Source organism: Papio anubis, chromosome 1 (assembly GCF_008728515.1).
Source record: "Papio anubis isolate 15944 chromosome 1, Panubis1.0, whole genome shotgun sequence".
In the NCBI taxonomy this organism is placed as follows: Eukaryota; Metazoa; Chordata; class Mammalia; order Primates; family Cercopithecidae; genus Papio; species Papio anubis.
The window spans coordinates 5,146,065-5,165,892 of record NC_044976.1 but is presented as its reverse complement, the minus strand read 5'-3'; the positions used below and the strand labels follow the sequence as shown (position 1 = coordinate 5,165,892).

The 19,828-nt window shown below is 52.2% G+C and overlaps 1 protein-coding gene across 4 annotated transcripts in view; it reads left to right on the top strand.

The window, feature by feature from the left end:
* ACOT7 (acyl-CoA thioesterase 7) overlaps nt 1-19,828 on the top strand; it is a 135,221-nt gene that overhangs the window by 90,725 nt on the left and 24,668 nt on the right. For 3 of the 4 annotated variants that reach the window (XM_003891032.3, XM_003891033.2, XM_009182644.3), the window contains exon 7: nt 11,596-11,712. In XM_003891032.3, coding sequence (XP_003891081.1) covers nt 11,596-11,712 — 117 coding nt within the window. Of the gene's footprint in view, nt 1-11,595; nt 11,713-11,799; nt 11,900-19,828 lie in introns of all 4 variants that reach the window. The other variant, XR_635607.2, reaches the window with a different exon arrangement.

Sequence of the window (19,828 nt, the reverse complement as noted above, 5' to 3'; positions counted from 1 at the left end):
GTTCCCTCTGCCTGGTTGTGGTTCCCTCTGCCTGGTTGTGGTTCCCTCTGCCTGGTTGTAGTTCCTTCTGCCCTGTTGTAGTTCCCTCTGCCTGGTCACAGTTCACTCCGCCTGTGGCTGTTCCTTCTGCCTGTTGCGGTTCCCTCTGCCTGGTTGCAGTTCCCTCCTCCTGTTGCAGTTCCCTCTGCCTGGTCGTGGTCCAGTGCCTGTTGCTGTTCCCTCCGCCTGTTGCCATTCCCTCTGTCTGGTTGCTGTTCCCTCCAACGGCAAGGCTGCCTGTGTTTTTCTTCAGGTCTCTACAGAAAAGGAAAGAGACCTCTCATGAGAACTCTGTATAAATTAGACTGCCTCTGCTTACTTTTTATTCCAAAGCACCATCACTCCTGACACTTTCCTATGGCCTCTGTACCCCAGAATGAAAGTAGACACAGGTGGGGACCTGTGTCTGTTCACTGTTGCGTTCCCACTTAGCGCAGGGCCTGGAATGGAGTCAGCACTCAGTAGCTGAATGACTGGCCTGGGAAGAATGATGGTCCTGCGTGGGAAGGACTGCGGACTGTGCTGGCCCCGCGCAGTCAGCCCCACCCAGAGGAGCATGCGAGGCTGCGCATACGCTATACAGAGCGTGCGAGGCTGCGCATGCGCTGCACATGAGGCACACGTAATGACCACTCTCTATCTCGAGAACCAGTGACCAGGCGCCTCCTGTGTGCGGAGCCCCTCCGTGCTCCACCAGGGAAGCTGTGAACAAGACACAGCCCTGCTGGTCAGTTGGGAGTCGGACCTCCTGCGACAAACATCCACGCGGGTGTCTAGCTACCAGGAAGCCAAACAACGCTGCTGGGGGTCTTGAGGCCAGGGGACAGCACAGCTTAGCCTGAGACTGTAGGAGGAGGCAGAGGAAAGAGAGGGGAGAGAAAACATGGCAGGGGGCGCAAGTGAGGCCTCCACCAAGACGCTCTTGTTCACTTGGTCTTCTTGGGGCAGTTGTGAAAAAACAGTCTTTTACACCTGCAGGAGGAGTTGACTTTCACTGAAAAATGCGAAAGAGGGCTCAGTTGCTCTTTTCCAATTCTGTGACCTTGTTTGACTGGAGCCCCCGCTGCTGCGTGGGACACAATGCACCAGACCCTCAGCGGTGGGGGAAGGAAGGAAAGAGGTGGACAAAGAGGGCACGTTCCCTACTCTTGAGGAGCTTCTGGTCTAGGGGGGTCAAGGGGTGAACAAGCAAACACTCTGGGACGTCGCTTTCTTCCTTGTGAAGCTGAGTGGCATAGGCTGCAGCTAGGTTCCTTCTAGTACTCGCCCTCTAGGATCTTGGTGTTTGAAAATGTCGTTCTCCACAACATTCTGGAGCTCCGAAGAACAGCTTCATGTCCATCCTGATACTTAGCAGGGGAGCGGGACGTCGGGACTGGTGAACTTGAACCCCGAGATGGTGTCAACCCTGAAAACCTGGGCCCCTCCTTCCTTGACTGGGCGTGGGGTTCATGCTGCCCCAGACCAGGCATCCTACGGGCACCTGTCCCAGGAACTCACTTTGTTCTGCCCACACTGGGTCCTCCTCTCAGCCGGGTACCTGGTGGCCAGCACGTCATCCCTCTCAAATCATGGGGAACCGACCCCTTTCCTGAAATACAGAGGATTTGGTTGAGGTCATGCAGTGAACCATAAGAACATCCTTCGCTACCTGTGTATGGGTCGGGTGGGGGATTTTTTCTTTTCTTTTTCTTTTGGTGCCACGTTATCCAGCCTGTGCTTCTCTCTTTAGCTGTGGTTGCTAGGGGCATGCGTGGCAGTTACCTACTGAGAGCATTTCCCTGTTCCAAGTGATGAACACAAACTCTTTTTTTTTTTTTTTTGAGACGGAGTCTGGCTCTGTTGCCCAGGCTGAAGTGCAGTGGCCACATCTCAGCTCACTGCAAGCTCCGCCTCCCGGGTTTACGCCATTCTCCTGCCTCAGCCTCACGAGTAGCTGGGACTACAGGCGCCCGCCACCTCGCCCGGCTAGTTTTTTGTATTTTTTAGTAGAGACGGGGTTTCACCGGGTTAGCCAGGATGGTCTCGATCTCCTGACCTCGTGATCCACCCATCTCGGCCTCCCAAAGTGCTGGGATTATAGGCTTGAGCCACCGCGCCCGGCCGAACACAAACTCTTAAACAGGAGCGTCACCTGGACTCTTGGAAGGAAACTGACACCCCACCAAAATTTCTGGCCCTTCCAGAAAGTGACCTTGCTTTGGTAGACTCCAGGCTGCGGCCGCAGCCTCTCACTGGCCTATCCTTCCCAGGGGTGGGCCTGGGGGCTCGTGTGTTGCTGCAGCCTCCTCTTGCTTGGGCCTCCATGGCAGTTGGGATGCAAAATCCATCTACCCTTTCTCTGCTTCCTTATTTTGAAAGTGAAGCGTGGATACTCAAAACATCAGGAAGCAGTCAAGACCTCCCCCCTTCCCTGTTTCAGACTCTATAGAGTGTGAGGAATAAATGGACGTGGGCAGCTCTTGGCCCTTCTCCCTGGGTCTGTGATGCTCCCAGACATCTGGGAACCACTTAGTGAATATTCCTCTGTCCGTGGTCCCAGCCACAGAGAGGCAGGTTACAGGACCTGGGAGGGAGAGGCCAGGGCTGTCTCGTAGGCTCTTACTCAACTGGATCTTTTCAGAACTCTTGTAATTACTAAAGGGTAGGGTATTTAAAACAAGATGAAGTTACTATCATTTTCTTAATATAGGAGGCTGGCGCCCACGCTCCGTCAGTTGGGATTAAATATAGAAATGGGGGCATCTCAGCTTGCTGCCCACGGAGCAGACAGCGGCACATGGCCTCCGAGCTGTGAACTGCTGCCTTGGATTTGCAGGCAAGCCTGACCCAGTCACGATCCAGGCCTTGGGAGAAGAAAATGAAGCCTCTATTTTTAAACCAGTTGACAGATCAATACTAAAAAAAAAAAAAAAAAAAAGAAGACGCAAAACAAAAACCTGTAAGCAGTTAAATGTTACAATTATAAAAATATCTTTGGTATCTAACGTGTATACATTAGTGGCCAAGAAAGTCTTGTTTTTTTCCACGTAGTTCTTGAAACAAATGCAGCTCCAAGGACAGTGGGTTCTACAATTTTGTTGTCATCTTTTAAATTACAGATCTTGGGAGATGAGGACAGCCCGTGGTGGACTATAATGTGCCAAAGTTATTTTCCAACGTTGGCAGCACCCGTTGTGCCTGCAGTGGGGGAAATTGATGAGGCTTTTAAGTAGGAACCTGGAAAGAAGCATCTTGGAGAAAACTCAGGCACTTGATATCTTAAATACAGCAGAAGAAAGTGAAAGAGAGACGGTGACTTCCGGCGCCAGAGGGCGGGTGGCTCCCTCTGGCAAGGCAGGGGCCCAGGTGGGCAGTGGTGGCAGGAAAGGCAGTTGTGAAACAGGCACTGTGTTTTTCTGGGTTGTTTTCTTAAAATTTAGTTTTTTCAATTAACACATTGATTGTAGTGTCTTGTGTGTGCTGTCATAGACACAGGTACTGTGTGGTAGCAGTCTTTACACGCAGGCCACGATGGGCACGTGGCTTTCTAATGATCTCACTTCAGCAGGGACCATCCGACCTCATCACTTTCTCTTGGTGGCAAGTAACCAGCAGGCTCGGCACCAGGCCCTACAACAAGATGCCCAGGGCTGTGCCTCGCCAATAGGAGGGAGCGGAGGGCTTGTGATTAACAGTGGTTGATTAGAGTCTCAGTTTTTATGAGATCACTTTCCTTCCCTCTAAGTAGCCAGCAGAGTTCAGCTGACACACAGACCGTGGTTTTTCTATGTTTTTCTCAAGCCCACTGGATCGCCACTAAAAAGTGCGTTTGTGAAAACACAGACTGGGGTGGCTGTAGGCTGAGGCACTGTTTCTCACCAGGTCCGTCTTCTCGGGTGGGTTTCTACTTCCGCCTCTGATCCGGCTGCCTCTGCCTCAACACCTGCAGAGACTGGGAGCCTTCACTGTTGCAAGGCCAAATGCTTGATTTTTTATTTTTAATTTTTATTATTATACTTTAAGTTCTAGGGTACATGTGCACAACGTGCAGGTTTGTTACATATGTATACATGTGTCATGTTGGTGTGCTGCACCCATTAACTCGTCATTTACATTAGGTATATGTCCTAATGCTATCCCTCCCCCCTACCCCCTCCCCATAATAGGACCCGGTGTGTGATGTTCCCCTTCCTGTATCCAAGTGTTCTCATTGTTCAATTCCCACCTGTGAGTGAGAACATACGGTATTTGGTTTTCTGTTCTTGCGATGTGTTTGCTGAGAATGATGGTGTCCAGCTGTGTCCATGTCCCACAAAGGACACGAACTCATCCTTTTTTATGGCTGCATAGTATTCCGTGGTGTATATGTGCCACATTTTCTTCATCCAGTCTGTCAAACGCTTGATTTTTGGACCGTTCTAATCGTTTCCCTGAGAAAGCTTATCTCATGAGTCGTAAAGTTGGCCTTGAGCTGGCCCAGGATCCTACTGTGACTTCTCTGGGAGGTGCAGGTGACCTGAAGTGGACAAAGATCCTTCCAGGTGAGATCCTTTGGGAGCTCAGAGCCCTCCTGCCTGCTCCCCTGGCCAGTGTCCGTGAGGCCAGCCCAGGTCTTGGAAGATCTTCTTGTCTGCCAAAGTCAGGATGCTACACCGTCCTGATTTCCCACTGCTCGTGAGTCACTGTTCCTGGTCCTTAGAATAAAACTCCAGGTATAGGGTATAATCTGATAATAGACATACGTGGTGGGATTATGACAGCCCCCCTGGCCTGGGCCCTAGAATAGCATTGACTCCATCCACCAGTCTTGGCCTTTTCCGTCATTGGTATAAAGTTGTTTCATAGCAGGTCTGCAGCTGATCTAAACTCTGCATGGTTTCCCAGGCCGCTGCGTGTGTGCTGGCTGCTGGGGCTGGAGGAGGCTGTCCCCGTAAATGTCACTGCCCAGCTCACACAGCAAGATCATTTTGAATGTGGGCTTGGTTTTCTGGCCGGTCATCAAGCTCACCTGGCTTTGGGGTTTCTGGGACTGGATGAGGTTTTCCCGCCCTCATCTGTGACTAATTCTTGACCCAGATTGTTGTCTGAAGGAGCCCCATACTTTGCGGCTGCGGTAGCTTGCTTGGGCTGATCATGACCTGTTAGTCAGCCTGCATTCATTCATTCATTGATTCATTCATTCAGCAACCATTTCCTGAGCACCAGATGCCAGCTCCGTGTTGGGTCAGGGACACAGGGACAATGAGGCAGGTCCCCACCCAGTGCAGGCGTCCGTGTCACACCACGCAGTGTGGTCTGGGGGTGCCGTGTGGAGCCTGCAGGAGCATGGGGGTGGTGAAGTGGGTATTCACGCACCAGGCACTCAGCAGCTGCTCACATCTTCCCCTCGGGGTTGGCTGTCACGTGCTTTGGATCCTGTGAGGTTTTCAGTAACATGGGGTCGCTTGTGGAGTCTTATACCAACAAGCTAGCCTTTTGGATAAATGGGGCAAACCCCGGTTTGAAGGAGCTGACTACAACTCCTTCCATTTATTCTCTCCTTCTGCTCTCCAGGATGGATGAACAAGGGGTTAATTGTAGGCACTTCCTAAGTTCTGAACATTAATTCCAACACGAACCCCTCCTTTCCCTCCTCCTTCCCCCACAGCTAAACCACCCTGAGTTGATGACACCAGCTGGTGACCAGCACTGGGCACTCTGGGTCTGTGACTTTGAACACTCCTTCCTGCAGTCATCTTGGGAAGAATTCCACTCCGGATGCCATGTCACCGGACAGGATGGGGAGGCAGCATGGCATTGCCTCTGGTGGCCCAAGGTCAGGTCCGGGCCCATCCTACCCCTAGCAGTGTGACTTTGGAAGCGCAGCTCTCCATGTATCTGTTGCCTGGTTTGTAGAATGGAGACAGGGAGGCTCCTGCCTCATCAGGTGCAGTCCAGTGAGACCCTGTGTTGGTCATTCTGTGTTTGTGGAGAGGGGCCGGCCGCGTGTCAGGAACGGGTGCTGTCTGGTGAGATTCCATGTTTGTGGAGAGGGGCTGGCCATGCATCACAGGATCGGGTGGGGTCCGGTGAGATTCTGTGTTTGTGCAGAGGGGAGGGTGCCAGCTGTGCATCATGCACTCAGGCTGCCTCAGTGAACAGACAAAGTTCACGGTTCATGGCACTGACCTTGCAGCCGAGTTCCTCTGTGTGACATGCTGGGCCGCGCCTGGCACCAGCTTCCCCAGCAATGCCAGCCGCTGCCCTCGGCGTCCAGCTCGTGGCCCCCAGCAGCATCAGGACCCTGTGTCTGCGTGCTGTCCTGGCTCCTGATGCTAGGCTTCGGTGTCCCTTCCTTTCTTCGTTTCTCTCTCAAAAACTTCTACTTGTCCCTGGCTCATTGGTTCCTAGGAGGACCCTGACTAGCTGCTGGCCGGCGACCTATCTCCCCAGAGGAAGGCTACATGTAATGCACATTTGGTGATAAACTTCTCACGTACTCCAGCTAACAATGTGTCCCCCCAGCACACACGGTCCTCGTGTGGCTCGTCGTCATTCCTGTGCTCAGCTGCTGTCACTTCATCACCAGGTGGCCATTTTCTGAATATAAATGGCCAGCGTTTCATGGCAAATGCGGCTTGCCCTGGCCCCCATCAGAGGCTGACAGAGCTTCTGTTGACTGCCCAGAGCAGTATTCCGTATTCAGAGTTGGTCTGTGGGAAATGCCGTGGGATTCCATGGCACAACTGTGCTGGCTGTGTGTGTGCATGGGGCCACTAGTCCAGCTGTTGTGGTCACAAGTCAGTTTCTTTATGAGGCAGATCAACCTAGAATAACTCAGTCTGTGGGCTCCAGCTCTGCCGCTACCAAGCCCCTTACACACACACATACACACACACACTCTCTCTCACACTCGCTGTCTTGCTCTCTGTCTCTCTGGCCACACACACACACACACACTCTCACACTCGCTCTCTTGCTCTCTGTCTCTCTGGCCACACACACACACACACACACACACACTCGCTGTCTCTCCCTCGCTGTCTCTCTCACTCTGGGAAGCCATGACCTAGTACCTAGTCAGGAGGTGGCCGCGTGGGCCTCTCTGCCCTCTGCGTGTGGTGCGTGGTAAGGGGAGGCCGACTGTCCTCTGGATCCCTCCTTTGCCCACCTGAGCCAGGTGTGTGGGTGTTCAGCCAGCACGTGACCTGGTGTTCTGAGCTATTTCATTTTTCTTTCCTTTTCTGTTCAGCCTCCAAACCTCAGATCTGTCCCCAAAGCCCTAAATTAAATTAGTGTTCAGTTCAACAGATGTCCACCAAATCCCCACGTCCCATGATAGCAGCTGCCATTACTGAGCAGCCGCATGGCCATCCCGTTTGCTCCTCAGTCACCTTGCCTGTGGGCGCCATCACCTCCTCTGCCTGACAGACACAGAGCCCACGGCTCAGGGAGGGCAACCTGCCTGCCCAAGGTCACCCAGCTGGCAGTGGCGGAGGTGATGGGGAGTCACTCCCAGCCAGGCTGTGGCAGTGACTCACACGCTCTAGACAGGAACAGAGGGACTCAAGCCCCTCAAGCATGGGTGATGGGGCAGGGGGATTCATACCAGGCCTCATCCCAGACTCTGATCCTGAACCACACTGTGGTGGGGGGCACGCTGACAGGTGGGTGTGGTCAATTCAGAAGCTGAGGCTTCCCCCTCCAAGGAAGCCCTCGATATTGACATATGGATGATCCTATTCTGTTTTGTGTTTTCACTTCCTTGCCGTCCTGGGCTAGGGACTTGGCCTGACCATCCTCTACCCTGTGAGGCCTGGGCTTGCTGGGCCTTTATGGAGGCCCCTTGCCATGGGGGAGAGACCAGGACAGCCTGGTGGTGGCTTAGCCAAGCTGCCCACCTTAAAACCACCTTGCAGAACTGTGAGAGCCAAGCCGCCTGAAGCCCAGAGGAGCTCTGCCCTGCCTGGCACATGGAGTGGCATCTTATTTGCTTGAGGGAGAAAATCTGGTGCCTAGGATTCTTTCCCCAGCCAAACAGCTGTTTTCCCAGTATTTCACCTGCGTTCTTTCTTTAGAATCGGACCTCTGTGTGACTTAGGGCCTCCGTTGTTCATTTGAAAATGGGGATGCTGATTGAAAAATGGAGACGCAGCTGGGCGCAGTGGCTCACACCTGTAATCCCAGCACTTTGGGAGACCGAGGCAGGTGGATCACTTGAGGTCAGGAGTTTGAGACCAGCCTGGCCAACATGGTGAAACCCCGTCTCCACTAAAAATACAAAAATTAGCTGAGCATGGCGACAAGCTCCTGTAATCCCAGCTACTCAGGAGGCTGACGCAGGAGAATCGCTTGAACCTGGGAGGCAGAGGTTGCAGTGAGCCGAGGTTGCACCACTGCACTCCAGCCTGGGAGACAGAGAGAGACTCCTTCTCAAAAAGAAAAAGAAAGACGGGGATGCTGATGCCCTCAGCACAGGTTGAGCCGAACAGATGCGCCAGGTCTTTGAAAGGACAGGCGGAAGTGCAGTGAATGTGAATCTGGTCCCTCCTCCCCTCACCTGTTCTACCTCATTTAGTAGCATCTTCTTTTAGCTCCTGTGAGAAAAGTCATGCTAATAGAAACATAATGCTTTAATCAGTAACACCCATGTCTCTGTTTTAGCTTTTTATTTTGGGAATGCTCAGATATACACAAAAAACAGAGTGTAGAGCATCCCAAGCCCCTGGGTATTCGTCTCCCGGCACCAGCAGTGGGCAACACCTGCCCATTCCTGCCTCACCTCTTTCCCACTGCAGTGTTTTGAAGCAGATCCCAGATACTATATCCGAAAGATAACTTCCTACCTTGAACACCCACAATAGTGCTATCACATCCTCCCAAACACACTTATAAGCCCTTAGTCTCGTCGAATACCCAATCAGTATTCACGTCTCCCCAGTTGCTCATCTTTTTCTCCAGTTGGTAGAGTCCGATGCCCACAAGATGCGTGCCTCTCATTAGGTGGATATGTTTCTTGAAGACTGGGGTCCCCGTGGGGGGCACTAGGCAGGAGTTGAGCAGCAGGGGGCCCTCGCTGGCCTCTGCCCAGGGCCCCCACTAATTCTGCTTTTTCCAGCTTCACCTGCTGGATGCTATGGGCATTTGATTCCCACCCTAAATGTGACTCTGTACGAGCCTGGTTTTTGCTTGTGGGATGGAATCTGGTTTTCTGCCTCTGTCTGGATTTTTTAGGAATCATTCTGTGTCCTTGGCTGAGTGCAGTGGCTCACGCCTATAATCCCAACACTTTGGGAGGCCCAGGTAGGCAGATAACCTGAGGTCAGGAGTTTGAGACCAGCCTGGACAACATGGCAAAACCCTGTCCCTACTAAAAATACAAAAATTAGCTGGGCGTGGTGGTACACATCTGTAATCCCAGCTACTACGGAGGTGGAGGAAGGAGAATAGCTTGAACCTGGAAGGTGGAGGTTGCAGTGAGCTGAGATTTCTCCACTGTGCTCCAATCTTGGTGACAGAGCAAGACTCCGTGTCAAAAAAAAAAAAAAAAAAAAAAAAATCATTCTGTGTCCTAGGGTGAATGTACCTAACTTTCTAAAATTTCTAATAGGTATTAAGTTGGTTAATATCACTTTGCTGCTTTTGTAAGTCAAATATGGTTGACTATTGGCAATTTCATGTAGTTCAACCTAAGAAAAGGCACAATTTAAGTTTTTAAGTGAAATAAGAGCCAGGAGCGGTGACCTACTTTACTCCTGTAATCCCCACACTTTTTGGGAGGGTGAAGCAGGAGGATCACTTTAGCTCAGGAGTTCAAGACCAGCCTGGGCAATATAGCAAGACCCCATCTCTACAAGAAAATAAAAAATAAATTAAAAAGTTATGGCTGGGCGCGGTGCCTCACGCCTGTAATCCCAGAATTTTGGGAGGCCGAAGTGGGTGGATCATGAGGTCAGAAGTTCAAGACCAGTCTGGACAACATGATGAAACCCCATCTGTACTAAAAATATAAAAAATTAGCTGGACATAGTGGCACGTGCCTGTAGTCCCAGCTACTCGGGAGGCTGAGGCACAAGAATTGCTTGAACCTGAGAAGCAGATGTTGCAGTGAGCCAAGATCACGCCAGTGCACTTCAGCCTGGGGGACAGTGCAAGATTCCATCTCAAAATAAAAAAAGCTAAAAATTGAAATAATTTAATATATGTGTTGTACCAGGGATGAGAACTGAGGGTGGGGAACCAGCATGTGCACAGTACTGGTTCATCAAATAAGAGAGACTGAGTAAAATCAGACATCTGCAGCCCAAATATTCTCCAGTATGCTTTCAGTGAGTCTTTGTTTGATATAACAGCTGTACTGAGGATGATCCACATACCACACATTTCACCTGTTTAAAGTGTACTGGGTTGGCTCAGTAGCATGCCTGTAATCCCAGCACTTTGGGAGGTGAGGTGGGCAAACTGCTTTAGTCCAGGACTTTGTGGCCAGCCTGGGCAACATAGCGAGACCCCATCTACAAAAATACTAGCCAGTGTGGTAACATGTGCCTGTCATCCCAGCTACTTGGGAGGCTGAAGTAGGAGGATCACCTGAGCCTGGGGAGATGGAGGCTGCAGTGAGCTGAGATTGCATCCGTGTACTCCAGCCTGGGTGACAAAGTGAGACTCTGTCTCAGAAATAAAGTGTACAAGTTGTTGATTTTTTTTTTTTTTTGTATATTCACAGAGTTGTGCAACCACTGTTGCCATCAATTTCAGAATGTTATCATTACTCCTAGAAAGAGACCCTGTACGCATTAGTGGTCATTCCCATATCTGCTAATCCCTTATCCCTAGGGAACCCCTACTCTACCCTCTGTCCCCATGGATTTGCCTGTTCGGGGCTTTTCCTGTCAATGGCAGCATAGAGTATGTGGTCTTTGGCGTCTGGCTCCTTTTGCTTTGCACAGCATTTTCAAGCGTCATTCCTAGTGCAGCGTTTATTGTTCCATTGTATGGGCGGGCCACGTTTTGTTTCTCCATTCATCATGCGTGGGCCTTTGAGTTGTTTCTACCTTTTGGCTGTTATGCGTACATACTGCTGTGAAAGCTCTATGTAAGTTTCTGTTGAGCATGTATTTCTTCTGGGTATCTACCTGGGAGTGGAATTGCTAGGTCGTACCGTCCCTCTGTGTTTAGCCTCTTGTGAACCTTCAAACTGTTTCCAAAGCACCTGCACCTCTGGCTCCCACTGGCAGCGGAGGAGGGTTCTGATTTCCCCCACATCCTCGCCAGCACATGTTGTTCTGTGACTTTAGGTTTGCATCCATCCCAGTTGATATTGTAACAAAACTTGCCCAGCAGGGTGAGATATCTGTAGAGGACAGGAAAAGGGCTGTTTTGTTAGTGGCTTGGCCTATCAGCCACGGTCGTTTTTTTCAAAAGCTCCTGAGGAAACCCCGTGTAGTGCGTGAGCCACAGCACGCGCAGCCGAACACCCTGCACCCCTACTGGCTGCGGCCCTTGCTGGTGGCTGGTGGGAGGGGAGGGCTTGATCTGTAACTTGTTTCCAGGATGTGGAATAGTCTCATCTGCCGCATGCCCCTTTCTCCGCAGGCGTGACCATGAAGCTCATGGATGAGGTTGCTGGGATCGTGGCTGCACGCCACTGCAAGACCAACATTGTCACAGCTTCTGTGGACGCCATTAATTTTCATGACAAGATCAGAAAAGGTAACCACTCTTCTGGCAAAGACGAGGGAGGCAGTGGCCTTCAACTGCTTGGGTCCCTGTACCAGTTTGTTTTCTGTTCACACCCAGGGTCACGTGGGCCATGGCATGTGCCCGTCTGCCACAGGGAACAGGAAGCTGAGGTTTCTTGCTTTGTCCTTGCTGTTTGTCGACTTGATGTTTCAATCTGGTAAAATCCTTGACTCAGATATGATGGGGCCGTTATCCTCCTAAAGACCTGCCTAAACTCACCCTCTGAAAACGCTCCACAGACGGAGCTCTGGGAAGGTCCTGTGCCTACAGCTGCCACGACCCTGGACACCAAGCACATTTCATTTTGGGAGCGGAATTAATGATTCATGATTTAGGCAGTGGCAGGGTCAGTACAGAAAAGCCCACAGGAGCCCCTCCTCGGCCAGCCCTGCCCACGCCACCCAGGGCAGCACTGGCATTGGGTGGTTTTTCCCCATGACAAAAATCCAACCCCAGCCACCTGGCCCCTGCTGGAAACGGTGCCTGCTGTCCCTGGGGTGCGTGTGCCAGCTTGAGAGGCCAGAGGCCTCTGCAGTTTGTATGAACAGAGATCACCATGCTTGTCTTACATTACTGTTCTCTGCAGAAGTAAAGTGAAGTGCACCCGACACGTAGTGATTTCTGTCAGTGTCACGTCTGCTGAGATGAGGCCGTGCACACCCCCTGCAGCAGCACTGCCTCGCAGGCTAAGGGTGGTGTCAGCATTGTCAGGGCCTGGTGCCGATTCTGAGGACACCTCCTCATTGAAGCGGCTGGTTAGAGGAGCTGTTGGCTGAGACCAGCCCCGTGTCGTGGGAAGCAATAGAGTAGAAGAAGTGCAAGCTTGGCCCTCCTTGCCACAGCTCCTGCCCACCAGAGCCTGAGTAGGGGCAGACTCCCAGGCCCTGGGCAGGCCAGCCTTGGTGCTCTCTCCGGCAGCTACTACCACAGAACACACCTGGCAACGGGAGACCCAGGACTGGGGCAGAAGCACCTGAGATTGGAACAGTAGAGGGCCGCCTCCCTCCCTGGAATTGCTGAGAGCAGGATAGGCTCGCACATGCTGGATTTTGGATGCTTTGGGGTGAGGAGAAGGAAGGTCTCTGGCATTGCTTTCTTCCACTTTGCAGAATCCTTTTTTTTCCCCACGACACAGTCTCATTCTGTCACCCAGGCTGGAGTGCAGTGGCGTAATCTGCTCACTGTAGCTTGAACTCCCGTGTTCAAGCAATCCTCCCACCTCAGCCTCTCAGGTAGCCGGGACTACAGGCCAGCTCCACCGTAACTGACTAATTTTTGTATTTTGTATTTTTTGTAACAACAGCAGCTCACTCAAAATCTTTTCGTAACTGATAGATGTTTGCCACAAACCTAAACCACAATGTCATTTTAGAATCTACCCAAAACAAGTGGGTCCTGTATGTTTTAGCTTGTCCCCCACAGGCCTGCGCGGTGCGTGGCAGTGCCTGACGCGGCGGGATAATCCGTGGCATCGTATTCCATGCTGTTTTCTCTAGGACTCATACCTGGGTAAATCACGATTAGGGTGACCTTGTGAAATACAGATGCACAGTCCATAGTGGGAAACGTGCACATTCCGTAGGACTCGCCATGCTCAGTTGTCCCTGAGTGTCCTTGGAGAACTGTCAGGAAAGAAATAGACTTTCCGGCCAGGCACGGTGGCTCACACCTGTAATCCCAGCACTTTGGGAGGCCGAGACGGGCGGATCACAAGGTCAGGAGATAAAGACCATCCTGGCTAACACGGTGAAACCCCGTCTCTACTAAAAATACAAAAATTAGTTGGGTGCGGTGGCGGGCGCCTGTAGTCCCAGCTACACAGTAGGCTGAGGCCGGAGAATAGCATGAACCCGGGAGGCGGAGCTTGCAGTGAGTGGAGATCGCGCCACTGCACTCCAGCCTGGGCGACAGAGCGAGACTCCGTTTCAAAAGAAAAAAAAAAAGAAATAGACTTTCCAAGATGGTCACTCTGTTTCCTAAATGTCAGCCCCAGTCATCAGATGTTCTCTGCACAAAGCCCAGGGAAGCACCCAAAGAATGAAAAGGCAAGCTTTGTTAGAAATGTGGAAGCCGTTCAAGGGGGATCCTCCCGTCCAAAGTCCCCAGCTCAGCCAGGCACAGTGTCTCACACCTGTACTCAGCACTTTCAGAGGCCAAAGTGGGTGGATCATTTGAGCCCAGGAGTTCGAGACCAGCCTAGCCAACATGGTGAAACCCCATCTCGGCTGGGCACGGTGGCTCAAGCCTGTAATCCCAGCACTTTGGGAGGCCGAGACGGGTGGATCATGAGGTCAGGAGATCGAGACCATCCTGGATAACACGGTGAAACCCCGTCTCTACTAAAAAATAAGAAAAACTAACCGGGCGAGGTGGCGGGCGCCTGTAGTCCCAGCTACTCGGGAGGCTGAGGCAGGAGAATGGCGTAAACCTGGGAGGCCGAGCTTGCAGTGAGCTGAGATCCAGCCACTGCACTCCAGCCTGGGCGATAGAGCGAGACTCCGTCTCAAAAAAAAAAGAAACCTCATCTCTACTAAAAACACAAAAATTAGCCAGGCGTGGTGGCGGGCGCTTGTAAACCCAGCTACTTGGGAGGATGAAGCATGAGAGTCGCTTGAACCCGGGAGGTGGAGGTTGCAGTGAACCGAGATTACACCACTGCACTCCAGCCTGGGCAACAGAGCAAGACTCTGTTGCAAAAAAAAAAAAAGGCCCCACCCTCAACTCCTTATACAACCAGAATTAACTTTTAAGGGAGGGTGCTAGGAGGTGTGTCGTGGTTCTTGGTCAATAGGAATAATTAATTTTAAGGGAAAACCAGGGACTGCAGTCTGGGTCGAATGCTTTTAACAGGAATTAACTTAGCAACCTAGAAGACATCTGGGGCAACTCGGACAAGGAGCCGCTTTGACAAAGACTTTCCACAAGGCTTACAGGAGGGGACCTTCATTTTCCGAAGCCAGAATTCCTGGCAGGACATTCACTTGCATTGGCTTCCTTCACGCAGTGAGGATGCAGGGCAGGCTGGGTGGGCTTGCCTGATTCCTGCTGTCCTGAGCCACACCCAGGGCCTGACAGTGGGCCACCCAGGCCCCCACCTCGTCTTGGCTTTGGCCAGGGCCTCCTGGGTAAAGCACTGGGCCCTTACTAGGAACAGAAAGACTGTTGTTTTCTTCGATGACATCTTGTTTTGTGTATAGAGGAATTTGGACCAAACTGAAATAGCAGCCATGGAGTCTGGCCTGTTTCTGTGCCAGCGTCCTCCAGGGCCCACTGGATGCTGTCACATCCGGGAGCCATTGAGTGCTGTCACACTCGTGTGTTGTTTTCCAGAGGATTGTCGCACCTGCCAGGTCATTTGCAGGGAGGCGAGGGCTGTCCTGGCCGAGTGGGGCCTGAGTTGTCAGAGCAGGGTATCGTGCTTGCCCCAGGACACTGCACCTTAGATCAGCGCGCTGCCTCCCACGCTTGGCCCTCTGTAGGGAAACAGAGCGAGGCTGTGGGGAGAGGCACGGCCCCCGCTGGCTCTGGGTTCTGGGTGGAACTGGGCGGGTGTGTGAGAAACCGCACGGGGCTGGCCTCACAGTTTCAGTGTGACTTTCTCACGGACTCTGCTGGGGCCACTGTACACCCTGGAGCCCCACACCTGCCTCTCACTTCGACCATACCATGAAGGAGGCCTCGAGGGCCAGACCCTGCTGCCCTGTTGGGCGGGGGCACACATTCTTGTGGACTGTCCAAGTCAGTGTCAGGAGCCCAGGGAGCTGCTGGCAGGCACGGAAACCTCACCTCGGGTTGCACGTGGTGCCTGGCAGAGCTGCGTACTGTAGAGAATGGGCGTTGCTTTCCGGTGGGTTCAGAACAATAGGCGTCTGTTCGCCCCCAGTTCTAGAGGCCAGAATTCTGAAATCAAGGTGTCAGCAGGGCCAAGGTCCCTCTGAAGTCTTCAGGGAAGGATCTGTCCCCGCCTCTTCCAGCTTCTGGGAGCAGCAGCTGTTCCTTGACGTTACTTGGCTTGTGGCTGCGTCACTCTGGTCTGTCTCTGTGGTCACAAGGCCTCCTCCTCTGTGTGTTTCTCCTCTTCTGTCTCTCCTCTTCTGTCTCTTATAAGGACACTTATCATAGGATTTAGGACACACTTGGAGAATCTGGGGTGATCTCATCTCAAGACTTTTTGCTTAATTATACTTGTTAAGGTATAATTAAGCAAAGGTATGGTGGCTCAATCCTGTAATCCCAGCACTTTGGGAGGCCGAGGCAGGCAGATCACGAGGTCAGGAGGTCGAGACCATCCTGGCTAACATGGTGAAACCCCGATCTCTACTAAAAATACAAAAAGTTAGCCGGGCGTGGTGGTGGGTGCCCATAGTCCCAGCTACTCAGGAGGATGAGGCAGGAGAATGGCGTGAACCCGGGAAGTGGAGCTTGTGGTGAGCCGAGATCGCACCACTACACTCCAGCCTGGGCGACAGAACAAGACTCCATCTTAAAAAAAAAAAAAAAGGCCCCATTCTGAAGTTGTGAGTAGATGTATCATTTGGGGACCCACTTTCTCTCCTTAAAGCTCAACTCGTGTAGACACTAGCTCACTTCCACTTTTAGAAAACCATGAACTTGGTAAAATCCCCTCTGGGATTTACCAGCCCCAAGCGGCCTCTGTCTCAGTGGATGTGGGACCCACTCTTGTGAGAGCCAGCAGTGAGATTGGCGTCAGCCTAGAGAAGGGGCCACTCTGAGGAATTCAGGGGGAATGACCGCAGCAGGCCCCCAGCCCCCCACTTTTGAGAAGAGCAGTCAGACAGCTGGGAAGGGGGCTGGCTCTGGACCCTGACTCCAGAAAGCAGCCCCACTAGAGCCAAATGAGAGTCTCTACAGTTAGCAGGCCTGGGGGCTACTGACGAAGGACTGGGGTCTTTCCTCTAAATGGCGGGGAGTCGGGGTCAGTGTCAAAAGTGAGAACGGATGTGACGTCTCCTCCATAAGCCCCAGAAGGCAGCGGTTTTTTAATGACAAGAAATAGTTGCATAGACCGAGGGTTGCAGTTCTTTGTGTTGGGGCATTGTATTAGTATTAACCTTAAGTCAAGTATAAATTTAATCTGCGTAAGGATTACTTTTAAAATCATACGTTTATGGAAAGGTGCCTGCAGGTGGACTGGGCACATCCAGGTGGTTGGAGCCCTAGGGCACAGCAGGGCCATGGCAGCCGTTCACAGCCTGCGCCCCCTCATGTGAGCAGCCCTGAGAGGCCACTGGTCCCCCTGGGAGGAACCCCCTACCTCCCACAGGCTGATCTGCCACAGTGGGGAAAAGCCCAGGAATTGAGACCTGTTGCCAGTCATGTGGCCTCCGTGAGTTCCCTGGGGCTGCTGCAACATTTCCCTACACAGTAGCTTAAAACAGCCTGCGCTCGCTCTCCTGTAATTCTGGAGGTCAGAAGTCTAAGGCAGGTCCGCAGGCTGCATCCCACCAGCAGGCTGGAGGGAAGAATCCATGTCTCGCCTTTCCCAGCTTCTGAGCCGTCCACATTCCTCGGCTCATGGCACCGGCCATCCTCCAGCCTCTCCTAACATCATCCCATTCCCCACCTCGAGCTGAGACTCCTGCCTCTCTCTCATAGGACCCCTGTGATTCTATCAGGCCACCCGGGTACCCCAGAACAATCTTCCTGTCTCCAGGGCTGTCACTTAGTCAATGTCTGCAGAGTGCCATTTGCCATGTGAGGTCAAAGGTTCTGTGGTTCGGGTGTGGGCATCTTTTGGGAGCACATTATTCTTTCTTAGCAGGTGGAAGGTGGTTTTCTGATTTGCCCATTTCAGCATATTTTATTAGAAAAATAGCTGGGCCTGGGCACGATGGCTCACACCTGTAGTGTTGGCTACTTAGGATGCTAAAGTAGGAGGATTGCTTAAGTCTAGGAGTTCGAGACCAGCGTACGCAACACAGTGAGACCCCTGTCTCTTTAAAAACAAAACAAAGGCAGGCGCGGTCAGCCTGTAATCCCAGCCTGCCGAGAGCGAGGCCAGTGTGGATCTGAGGTCCAGGGAAGATGAGACCATCCTATGCAGTGAGAAACACGTCTCTACTAAAAAATACAAAAACTAATGGCCGAGGTGGCCAGTGCCTGTATGGTCTGGGAGGCTGGGCAGTGTGAAACACAGGAAGAAATGGGCACTAGGGATCAAACTGCCACTCAAAACGAAGCCCGAGACTCTGTCTCAAAAAAAAAGGAAAAAAAAACAAAAACAAACAGGCTGAATGCAGTGAAACTGCTTTGTGAGGCTGAGGCGGGAAGATCACTTGGCCCCTGGAGTTTGAGACCAGCCTGGGCAACACAGTGAGACGCCATCTCTACAAAAAATTTAAAAATTATCTGGGCTACTCAGGAGGCTAAGGAAGGAGGATCACATGAGCCCAGGAGGCAGAGGCTGCAGTGTGAGCCGTGATTGCGCCACTGCGCTCAGCCTGGGTGACAGAGTGAGACCTTGTCTCAATTTAAAAAACGAAACAGGCTGGGCCTGGTGGCTCACATCTGTAATCCCAGCACTTTGGGAGGCCGAGGCAGTCTGATCACCTGAGGTCAGGAGTTTGAAACCAGCCTGACCAACATGGTGAAACCCCGTCTCTACTAAAAATACAAAAATTAGCTGGGTGTGGTGGCAGGCGCCTGTAATCCCAGCTACTTGGGGGGCTGAAATAGGAGAATTGCTTGAGCCCAGGAGGCAGATGTTGTAGTGAGCTGAGATCGTGTCACTTCACTCTAGCCTGGGCGACAGAGCCAGACTCCGTCTCAAAAAACAAAACAAAAAACAAAAAGACACAAAACAGTGGGAATGTGGAATGGAGACGCCGGACCTGCGGGGTGGCTTCTCCAGATTTAAGGCAGGAAGTGCTTTGGTTTCTCTCCTTCAGCCTCCCGTAAAACTGCCTCCTTGGGAGAGTGATCTTTTGTGCGATATCGGCCAAGTGCCAGGCCCCGTGGCTGAGGCTTCCCCTTGCTCAGGTGGGGTATCTGTCAGGAAGTTACGCGGGCAGCTTTGCTTCATCCAGACATTGGCCCAGGGGTTCAGAAGATAACTTTGAGTTTCAGCCACGAAGGGTGTGTGCCTAGGAGGAACTTACAAACTTGGGATACTTGTCATGACTGGGAGAGGCCTCACCAGCAGCCACAGAGGCCACTGCCACCCTGCCTTGGGCCCAGCTGTGTTGGCTGCAAATTCGGCACTTGCGAACCAGACTCTTCCAGGATGCCCCACACTTGCCTGGACCACAGAGGGCCACCTCTGTTACCCTCACCCCTCACCAGCCCAACCCAACACCACCTCCATTGTCACAGCCTTTTGACGCCAGGGACCTGCTGTTCCTCTGCTCACAGCCTCCGTGGCTGCCCGGGACATGCCACATTCAGCTCCAGTCCCTCCAGCGGGTACTTCAGGTCTGCTAGGACAGGCTGCCACTTATCATAGCTGTCCCCTTACACCTGTGCACCAACTGGCACGGCCAAGCACCTATGGGGTCCTTAGCAGGTGTGTGGCAAGTTAAACTCTCACCAGGCAGTTGGAGCGAAGGAAGGACCGCTTCATCCATGTGACTGGATCTCATGGGAAATGTGAAGTGCCCACCCAGCAAAGGCGCGTGGAGTTCCCAGGCCAGCAACCGAGTAGGTGCTGGGGATGCGAGGGCCGTGACAGGCCGGAGCCCGCACCCAAGGGACCAGCATAGGGGAAGGCACATGGAGCGCAGCCCACTGGCACCCACAGAGCGGGAGAGCCTCCGCCCCCCAGGCAAGCAGAGGGGCCCTAATGGGAGCTGCGGGGTCACTTGCTGTGTGGATTTTTTTTTTTTTTTTCAGTTGAGACATTAAAATGCCCAGAGATAGCTGGTGTGAAAAAGTTCTATCGTTACCTTCAGTGTAATCGTTTTGGAAGCACTTGGTGAGAAAACATAAAGTTGACGTTTTCTTGGGGAGAAACGATCTCCACTATTAGGGTGAAAAATGAGTAGTCTTCTAGAAAAGGCCTCGGGGTGTGTTATGTAAGAAATACGAAGTCAGTTCACTGTTTCCAGGCTTTTCTTACGAAAGTTAACAA